The sequence below is a fragment of the Liolophura sinensis genome, chromosome 1, assembly GCF_032854445.1.
Source record: "Liolophura sinensis isolate JHLJ2023 chromosome 1, CUHK_Ljap_v2, whole genome shotgun sequence".
Classification (NCBI taxonomy): domain Eukaryota; kingdom Metazoa; phylum Mollusca; class Polyplacophora; order Chitonida; family Chitonidae; genus Liolophura; species Liolophura sinensis.
This window is the reverse complement of record NC_088295.1, coordinates 24,527,334-24,538,371: the sequence shown is the minus strand read 5'-3', so window position 1 is coordinate 24,538,371 and position 11,038 is coordinate 24,527,334. Positions and strand designations below refer to the sequence as shown.

At 38.8% G+C, this 11,038-nt stretch overlaps 1 protein-coding gene across 2 annotated transcripts; it reads right to left on the bottom strand.

Annotated features, from left to right (window-relative positions):
- Window positions 1-334: 334 nt before the first annotated feature.
- LOC135479170 (ankyrin repeat domain-containing protein 54-like) lies at window positions 335-10,901 on the bottom strand. 2 transcript variants are annotated; one of them, XM_064758945.1, is made up of 8 exons: window positions 10,655-10,901; window positions 9,878-10,079; window positions 8,438-8,485; window positions 8,026-8,124; window positions 6,761-6,832; window positions 5,803-5,856; window positions 5,277-5,401; window positions 335-1,854 (listed from the first exon to the last, which is right to left on the bottom strand). In XM_064758945.1, the coding sequence occupies exons 1-8, from the start codon at window positions 10,799-10,801 to the stop codon at window positions 1,672-1,674; spliced, it is 930 nt and encodes a 309-aa protein (XP_064615015.1). In that variant the 5' UTR covers window positions 10,802-10,901; the 3' UTR covers window positions 335-1,671. The 2 variants fall into 2 exon arrangements, with proteins under 2 accessions (XP_064615015.1, XP_064615023.1); XM_064758953.1 differs by lacking the exon at window positions 8,438-8,485.
- Between the last annotated feature and the right edge of the window lie 137 nt (window positions 10,902-11,038).

The following is an 11,038-nucleotide window of genomic DNA, read 5'->3' as shown; positions in this document are numbered from 1 at the left end:
GTTTACTGTTCAAATTGATATTTGTGTAAGTTTTGAAAACGATTTTCATTGAGCATGATTTGGATATGAAACCATTATTTTTCGTCATTAGAAAAACAAGACCAGATAACCATGTCGAAACGAAAAATAGGCAATCCTGTGGCGAGTCAAGTTGACGTGAGCACGACACATGTCTTACAAAAGCTTCTGCATCAAGAGCTGTGTGACGGTGTTGGCGCGTGTAACTGGAAATGTACATCAGCCACCTGCTCTATGCTCATGCCATAAATCCCATGGCTGGGTCAATGTCATCAGTCTATATATTCGAGGTCATATTCCACTCATAGGCACAGAATTACATGTAATTATTCCCTTTTATTTCACTTTTCAAGAGCAAGAAAAAATACAAGCCGTTATAATTAATTATACGTTTTTACAATATGTACAGCGGGAGAGTGTTGTACGGGTTGAATAGATTCTTTGGCCAAATCAAAAGTACGATATTCAAAAACGTGTTTTTGTCCACTGTCTGGTGTCCCCAATTAATTCTGTGGCAGACACTTTCATTTTAAGAGAAGGGCAGGTGTGTGTGTGTGTGTGGGGCGGGGGGTATACAACCCGACGTTTGTTGAAATATTTAGTTTGGGCATTCCAAATAACGCAAGTTAAAACGAGGGACTGTATATATCGTGGCATAAGTGGTTGATCTCCTGACGACGATACAAACACATCAATTTTTCCCCCAATGCAGTTTTCATACATTTGCGCAGTTAGATTAGAATACCATTCGGCGGCCGAAATTGGGCCACAAACTTTGGTCAACGCAACACGGGAGCAGTATTTGTATTTGAAAGTACGAACAAAGATATAATTTTAGTTTCATGTGTACTTTTTTTTAAACTGGAACATACAATAACAAGCAGACTGGCTATGGATAACAGATATGAACACAATTTACAACAATTCCTTTTTATAACGAATATACACAAAACTCACGCGGGTGAGTGCAAAGATATAATCTGAGAAATTTGGACATGAATACCTTCTGGTAATCTGGCCGTTCCTCTTAAAGGCCATTTCATGAGCTACAAGTAGCCTATATCGTCTGGTTAGCGGCAAAATACCACGGAAGACAGTTTTATTCTTGCTAAACAAGCGTCCAACGTATTCTCAGGTCCACAAATTTGTTTACATGTGAATTTGCTAAATTGCCATGTAAGATGCTGCCTACAATTCAACGACTGAATGGACAAGGGATTAGTACATGATGTGACCCCTTTTCCACGGCAGACCCTCTCTGTACGCGCCACAGCGGAATTAAGTTTCACTTTGAGTTCAGATTTGCTGTAGTGGTTATGAATGAAGTAGATTATTGTTTCCAATAGCCTACTGACATCTCACAAAATCGAGCAGAATTATATCGTTTCTAGAAAGTCCTTTTATGTAAATGTATACATAACTCTGACGGCTTGAAAATTCCTCTTTACAGAACCAAATAGCACAACGATCACCGAAGAATTAAACCCCCTCTCTATCAGTTAGCTGCGTGACAATTTTTCACGTATTCGTTGACTCTTCAGCATTATTTATTGTCATTTCACCCATCTTTCGAATGACCGCTTCTCGCTGGGCTGCATTCGTTTCCGGCGTCTCTATTCCGCTAAACAGTCGACAGAGAGCTTCCTCTTGGCGTCATGATGATGGCTGTGATTTCTTGTGAAGAGTCATGTTGGTGAAGTCCGACAGCAAGGTATTCAGCTCGTACACTTGCTCAATCGTCGTACTTCGACTCAGCTGTTCACACAGACTGTCTAACTGTAGAGCATCTTCAGTCATTCCAGAGAGGGACAGGTATTCCTTCATCATCTCTATCACCTGAAACAGAGAAAAATACACCACATGTGCCATTAGTGCATATAGCTCTGTACTACCGTACGTTCTCGACAATTTCAGACCTATTTATAGAAAATGTATACCATGAAGCCTTGCACGGTCTGTCGTCTTATGCAGTACACTCTATGTGGGGGAATAGGGATTACCCGTAGTAGATTAGTGACAGTAGTTCACATCTCCGCCACACCATAGTGAGCCTCACCAGCTTGTTAAGACGGGGAGAGACATTGACTGGGGTTTTGGAAAGATTTGACTTGTCATTGGGTGGCTGTTTTTTAATCATGCCAATGTCGTTTTGAAACTCTACACACATTGGTAAACCTATCTAGCCTACAAAATTGCAGAAAAACAGACATTTCCGGAATTGTCGCTTGTAACACGTGGGTACATCGCATTTGTAACATATGTATTGATTAGCTGTCATCAACTGAACGTCGGCCAATAGACTCTCGCGTTGGATATACGTGTTCTCAAAAGATATGGTTCTCGCGTGAGTGAGTGCTTGGGGTTTAACGTCGATATGGTTCTCGAAATCTGAAAGCTACTTATATGTCATTCATAGCAACTAGTGGCATTTACAACTTACACGAAGACTATCGGAAACAAATAGTCCATTTCACGACTGGATACAAACCTTTCTTAAAGAAAATCAAAGTTTGGCACAGTTTGACATATATTCACAGCCTTACTTATTTCCTTATTTCACAATATTCCATAGCCCATAGTATTGGGTGGGTGGGGGGTGGGGGTGGGGGATATGTCGTGAGACATACTTTATACAGGTAGGCCTACGTCAGAAACGGACACAACTGTTTCCAGGCATAACTGGCTTGAACAGTTGTGGAGGTTTTACAGCCTACCGGCTGGTGTCAGACTACTCTCGATCTTGTGTAATGCGTGTTTGCTCAAATACGAGGAAATCTTGGCTTGGAATCTAATTAAGAATACCAATGTTAATAGTTCGTGTCCATTCTTGGGACTCTTGATATGACCAATGGCGTCTGGTGTTGGCTTCTGCTGATCAGACCCTGGTTAAGAGCTTTTATTGCCACATTAAAAATAAAATCTGGTTCAAAAGTTTTTTCACAGTAGGTAATCGTTCATGTATTAGCCATTTTATGTATCCATAAGCCAGCCGATGATTGGGCTCCTTAAAAATACATTATCAGCTGTGAATTTCTATATTATTTTAATTCTGCTTTTTGCCGAGTTTGATATCTGGTAGTAATTTGTAAAACCAGTACCTGTAGCGGGTGTTGTGCATGGGGTCTCGATTTTTGTAATCCACATACACATTGCATATTTTGTCTCACTCACGTTCAACTGGGGAGTTCATCAAGATACTTCAGCTTAATTGAAGCCCGAATGAAATGAGTGATGTTTCCGACGGATGGGTGTTGAGGTACCTGGTAATGTATTTACTGAGGCCATGTCATGCCGTGCATCATTTGTAAGTTTGGAGCATACCTTTGGAGCGTTTAGTAGACAAACACACATGGGAATTTGACAATTGTTCTTTTTAATCTAGACAATCATTAGGACACTGAACAAATTGTATGTATGGGTTTTCGTCTGCAAAATGACCTTCCAGAGCCTCGCATGTCCCTGACCATCAGGTGCCATGTGAAATCTACATGGTTTGTATTCTCTTCGGGAAACTGGGAAATCAGGCCTGTCATCTTTTCAGTTGGATCTAACCACTTGAATTTTTTTTTCTGAGCGAACATTGTTCATGTTTTCTGTGAAATTACCGAAGCCATCCAGAGCAAAACGTACTCCTAAGAGCTCGATATTCTCTCAAGGTGGTCTTATATCGGTGGGTTTTGTTAGCATTTGTAAGGTAAAGTTTAAAGCCCGGTTTAGCTTATTTAATGACATATATAGATGAAAATGTGCATGCATGACTAACTTTATCTTGAAATGCCCTTGGTAATATGTTGCAAACTGTCTTTTTGAAATTAATCTTAAAAGAGTGAATTCCCCCCCCCCCCCCAATCCTCCCACACACACACTCCTCAGTGAGACTCAGCTGTCAGATGTATGTCATGTTCACGCCAAAGTACACACACCGTTTGTCATAAATGGAAAGTCTTCAGTCAAATCGATACGCGTGCGTTATCGTCATGGGTGTTTTACCCACATATGTAAGGCAGCATTATTATTTCAATGATCAAATGGCAATGTTAAGTGTTTTGGGAAGGGAAATAGCGAAGATATATTTTTACTAGATTGATGTTCTGGTATCAATAATTTTATCTTTTCTTTTTTAAACAAGCGCGTATATTGAAAAATGACATCGCCTTGTACAAGCTGTCAGGAAAGGTTGGATTTCTAGGCCAGGGTAAGCCTGTACTCCAGCTGGGCCACCTGGCAGGGCGATATTCTTGGGAGACTTCTCTGATCTACCCGCTTACTTTCAATATGTCTCAATTAGCGAGTGTCTAATTATTGAGAAGGTATGGTATTCATTGTTTTCACTGCAATTTATGTCCGCCAAGATTTTCTTCCAAAAACAAAGCCAACACCATCGAATCTAGTCTTCGGTTCACTTACCTTGAAAAGCCTGTCATAATTGGAATAATTTTCATCTTGGTGGTGTTCTCATACATGAAATTGGACAGCTTATATGTTGAAATTATTCATTTCTATTTGGTTTTAACGATTAATTTTATCACTTTAAGCATGTCTCGTTAACGATAGACAATTTGACTTCTTTGATAAACATTACGAAATGATACATGATCTCTGATGCATAAAAGAGTCCTGTCATTAATATTTTGATTCAGATGTCAGCTAGTTCACATATAGAAGCATACTACTGAAATCCCTTGCAAAACAGAGTACGTTTATGTACAGTTAAAGTTCATGGTAAACAACTACTGCAATGTCTGAAAGTCCATTTTATGGGAGGAGTGGGGGGGGGGGAGTACTGTGGAGCCCGGGCTGTCCCATTCAACAAGTTTATGCAAAGCGCTGCGGGGAGTGGGGGGGGGACTCGCCACCTGTCCAATTTCATCATGAGCCTTAAATGCTTGGCTCCGTGTCAAAAGCAAGGATTAAGTAAAATAACCAACATCTACTGGATCTTTGATGCTGTGCAGGTGCCCTGATCTAGACCGAGGCGGGGAAGTCTGAAACAATGTTGTTTTGGCTGTCAGTTGTTTAACAGTGGGATTGTCGGAAGGAGACGCCTGTAATGGAAAGGCTGTCAGTTGTTTAACAGTGGGATTGTCGGAAGGAGACGCCTGTAATGGAAAGGCCTGTTTACGTTTCACGGAGTTCTAAAAGCTTTTACCGAGATCAACCAACTCTTTAGCAAAACTTGCAAGATTCTCACAGTTGTAACAACCTTTGATATTTAATAATAATAATTCTGTGACAACATTATGGATTTAAGAGGTGACCTGATGAATGTCTTTCTTGAGCTGTTCTGAGGTGGAAGAGGTTTGCTGCATGACGACACGCAGACGTGACTTGGCGAAACTCAGCGGCGTTCTCCCAGACTTGTCCACTGCTCTCAAATTTGTGCCTAAAAACAGCAAATACAAAAACAGTGCAACATTATAATATATGTCTTTGGGATGAGCAGCTCCACATTGTAACCTTACTATGATCACACCACCCAGCATTACACGCTTATCAAGTGCACTATTACTAATGTACTGAGTGTAAATCCGTGTAGCCTGTATGTCTGTCTGTAGTTTTAGACCTGCTCTTCAACATAATGCATGTATGTCGATGCAACGGACTTATGCTCGAACTACTGTACAACAATTCTCTGCAGGGGCTTTCCTCGACGTCCTTTCAGTGCGCGATAACTGCTGATGATTCGCATGAATGCCTGAACAACATACATGAAAGTACACGTTTTAAATGACAATAATAATTGCAAAGAGAAGGCATAACACAATTTTTCATGAACCTACTGACCTGCTTTGAGGAGTAAAGTTACCACTGCAATGTGACTGGCTATAGTGCAGGCGGCTGAAAAAGAAAAAATTTGAAGAGGGATGGAGACTTACTGAGTTCCCAAAAACTTATTCATTTTATCGTAGTAATCATACGATTACAGATAAGAGCATCGACATGTTTTGATGTCGACTAAGCATCACTGAATGATTCCAGGTCAAACACATATATATCGGGCCTGCTTTCACTTACAAGTAATTGTTGAGCTTGCAAGAACGAAGCAAAGAAGTATTTCAGAATCTTACAAGTACGTATTATTAGTGCTGGATACTGGGGCGAATAAAACATTTATGAGAAAATATCAAAAGCTGCATAGTCTGGACAGGCTTTCAGCATGTTTAGAGTTTGTTTTGAGGTGCTTTACCGTATGCACAGTCCTTCTTGATACGTGTAGATAGTCCATGCATGCATGAAGACTGAGAGTTCGGCCACAGCAATTTATGTTGATGAATAAATCCGTTTTTTTTTCTCAATGTTGGAAGGGGGTATAAAGATAAAAGTAAAACTTGAAAATCATCTAACTTGGAAATGTGGACTATTCCAGCAATTTTTCCTTTTGAAAACATTATTACGTTCCGAACCTCGAAAAAATTTATTTATTTCTTTATTTGATTGGTGTTTTACACTGTAATCAAGAATATTTCACTTAAATGACTGCGGCCAGCATTATGGTCGGAGGAAAACAGGCAGAGCCCAGGGGGAAACCCATGACCATTTGCAGGTTGCTGCAGACCTTCCCACTTACGCCTTAAAAAACGAACAATCATAAAAACATCAAAATTGGACAAAGTAAAAATGTGGATTTCACAATTATTTTTCTTCCTTGTGTGGATTTTTTAAAGTCTGATAGCCTTGTAAAAAACAAAATAAAATTTTTGTCATCTTACATAAGTTTGAGAAGTGTCTCTAATGTACTAACCAAGATGTAGCGGCGTATTTCCCAGAATATCTGTGAGGTTTGGGTCAGCTCCATGATCCAGTAACAACTTGACTGATAAAACAGAAAAACAAATTTACCATTAATGACCATGAGCAATATTCACATTTATTGCTTGGTCGATATAGCCTGTAATATTAAATACACACCATGTATTTCATTTATCCCAAGTTCTCACAATGGAATTGTTGTTGGTGAACGGTACATACATTTCCTTCCTTATGATTTAAATCAGAAAGATTAATGATGAATGCGAGGCATCACCACATAAATGTAAAAGGTTTCACAAGCTTTCGATCGAGGTGCCAGGATCATTATGAAAATGTATTTCATTTATGATCCTTCTGATCCGGGCATGTCGATCGAAAGCTTGTGAAACCTTTTACATTTTCATCTTGATGCCTTGACTTCATTATTACTTCTACTGAACCCACATAGAACTATGAGTCTTAAGCAGTATATAACAGAAAGTATGTGTTCGAATATTTCTGGCTCCAAATTGATGGTTACATGTTCAAATAAGGTGTGGTAATCTGGAATCTACAAGGGGGAGGTAACCACTGTGATAGGGGGCCTACAGCTTCTAAAGCAGTCCCTGGTGATTACCGCCCACTCCCGCAGCTAACCAAACAGCCTGAAATGGGGATTTTCTCTCAATTTCATTTAATACACCACAGATGTCTACACATTTGTTTTTCCCTCCATGAATACACCACTGAGCTGTAAAAGTGACATAAGGAAAAAAAATTAGAAAAAGAAAAGGAAAGAAAATCTATTTTTTAACCTTTTTAAGTTTTAAAGGTCAGGATCATCACTTTGTTGACCAATGATACCACTGCATTGACAGGGGTAATTGGCAGAGAATGCCATTTGCCTGACTTTGACTTGTGTATTGGTAAGTGCATTTAATTAGAAGCTTCTTGTTAGTTTTATTTATATGACACAAAAATGCTGATCTTAAAATTCACCAGAGATATTCATATGTGGCTGTCACAGTGATTGATCAAGTTGGGGGTTACAATAAAAATTTTCTCTCAATTTATTTTCTTTTTCAGATTTTTTTTTTTCATTTCACTTTTCGGGCTCTGTAATACACTAGTCTGGTTGGGAGAAAGAGGAAAATTTCCTCTTATTCCCTTATCTACCTGCTTTTGATTCACACCCACTTTGGATATGATAAATATGAACAGCACTAATGCCATGGACAAAATATCTACATTATGTATAACCATATAGCCAGAACTTACCAATTAGTTCATTGCCCTGTGCAGCAGCAAAATGCAGAGGGGTTCGCTTCTTATCATCACAACTGGAGGGGTCAACTCCACTTTCCAATAATTCTAATACTGCAAACAAAATAGTCATGATACCATTCAAAGCCCTCATTATCATTATCTACCCTGGAAAAGCAGCCATCTTCCTGGCAGACAGTTAACTAATGAGAAATCAAAGCTTTGGTCAAATCAAGTATTTGATCAAAACATTTTGTACAGTAGCAGGCTGCACGTAGTCGGTAACTGCATTTGAAATAAACAGACTGTCGATGTGAAGTTATTTTTGCTTTCAAGATAAATTATTGTACTAGTAAACAGAATCAAAATAAATAGACAAATATGTAATATTTTTTATGCCTGTCCTTTTACTTTTCTTTTACATTACCTAGACTGTAGTCATTTTTATTTGCAGCCTGCCTCAACCTCTTCTCATCTGCAACAGGAACATACATATCTTGGATTTGGTACTCACTCTAGACATCAGTATACTCAAACTTTTTCAGGCTATTTGATTTTAAAGGATAATTGTCCAGATTTATTATTTATTCATATTTAGATACCCCCGTATATGTCGTTAAATTTAACGCAAAAAAATACAAGTGTGACACCAAGCATATTGAATTTCTACACAAAATTGCTTGCTGTTCTGCATACAGTTGTAAACAGGTTGTTGAAGAACCATGGGTTTGTTTTTACAAGTTGCCAGATGATTTGGCCCAGGAAAGGCATGGATTTACACCCCAGACGGAAGGATTTTAGACCCACAAAAAACTGTGGTATCTGCTCTCACCATTTTACAGATGACAGCTACGAGAGGAATACAGCTGAAATGGAAAAATTTCGACAAGGGCACCTACACAAAGGTTATAATATACTATTGACTGCATTGCATTGGCTATTCGCAATACTGACATTTACATGTACCAGTAGTTGTCATTACATACGGGTATGAATTTAGAATCCCTCAGGGAATAGAATGGTAGTTATTGTGAAGCGAACAGAGGGACAGAACATTAAATAAATATTAAATTTTAAAATAAACACAGAACATACAGTTAACATACAGTTAGCTATAGCTTAGCCAGTGTAGTTGGATATGCCTGGCAAAAATCAAATTCAACGTATGAAAACTTGTAATCTGAAGTCTTGCCATAGATGTCAGTGTCACAAATCGGAACTTCAATGTCATCTACTATAGGTTAAAATTGATAGGGCGGTATATTTGCTTCTGTGTAGCAAGAATCCCTTCGAATTCCCAGGTTATACAGACCAGTTAGACTTGGATTGGCCATCTAGGACGTCATCTGCTGAGCCATACCGGGCAGAGGGCAGCCGGTTGGAGATCAGCTAGGGCAGATCTATTGTTTTTGGTGGGTTTACAGTCATTATTACATTTCTCAGAAGCCCTACATACTGTTTAAACAGGTTACAATCTTTATAAACCAGTAGCTAAATCTGGACACTATTCCTTTCAGCATTTAAATGCCTAACTAACCAGGCATATCATTAATTTATTAACAGAAAGATGGTGTAAGGATATTTTGGTAATTTTAACATAAAAGTTTACTAACATAGGTTTAACCTGTTAAAAATATGTCTTGGTTTCGACTCTGATGTTGAACTAAAATAAGTTGTTGAATATTATGTGACAGAAGCCATTAAAAGAACATTATATATCAAAGAATGACCTCAGAAATCCCAATTTCCATATGTTACATCTGAAGGTTACAGAAGTTCATTTTGATGAGACATGTAAAAATCATTCATGCAGGCCTATTCTCCAGGATAAGTCTACTGCAGCCATTGTTGACATCGATCGCCTCACCTGCAATATCTCTTCCCACAGTTTTGCCCTGTTTGAAATGCCTCAACCTCTGCTGCCTGTGTCTTAAGGAAATCTTTACTTTGCCTGTCAGATCCCCCTGTTCATACTTGGCTTCATATCCTGACAGCTGGGGAATTAGACATAGGAACTGCAGGCCTGCTGGGGCTTCAGGGTTCCAGTCTGAGAAATCAAAACTGGGCTGCTGTGAAAACAAGGGACAAAACAAAGAAGGAACATATATGCAAATGAGAAACATTACACTCTGATTATGTGCCACAACACAATTCCTTTACATCTGTTAGAATGCTTTAAAATGGTTTGGTATGGTACAAAAAAATCAAAACTTTTACACATACATATATGTACAGTACAGATCTTAATTTGTATCATATTCTTGAGTATGGCGTGAAACACCAATAAAAATAAATAAATAAAAATAAAACATAATTTGTATTTACATGTACGTACAGCACAGATTTTTGTGCCTACATATATGTACAGTACAGATCTTCATGCTTAAATGTACGTACAGTACAGATCTTTGTGCCTAAATGTACATATAGAACAACTGGACATGCGAACAAATCTACTGGTCATCTTTAAAATTAGAGAATAAATACTGATTCAGCTTGTCATAATATGTAAACTTTAACTGATCGACTGATCGATAACCACATCAAACGCATTTTATTCCTTAACATCTGTGAAGGGCACAGCGGGTATTGCACAGTGCATCGTTCTTCAGTGGCACACACGAAACACATCATCCACATGTACCTCCATTCCGTAACAAACACTGGGCCCGCTAGTCCTATCAATCTCATCTCGTCGCCCGTTTGTCGAGCGTGCATCTTCCGTAGCTTCTTGGAATTCGTCATCCGAGTCCGACACATCGTTAGCACTTTCGGTCTGAGAAGAGGTCATAGTTCCTTGTTAACCGTTGCAGTTACTCTTGCTACCACACCACTAAATCATTCTAACATCTAAGTACCGAAACGTGTACACTGCCACCCAAACATCGAGGCGAAAACTGCCTCTCCCACTTTGTTGACAAGGTTAGGGGTCGTTTAATGTACACGCATATAACAAGTATACTTTGTATCAATGAAATCTTTTTAAATTGATATACCCATTTCATTATAAATCTTAGTGAATAAGTAG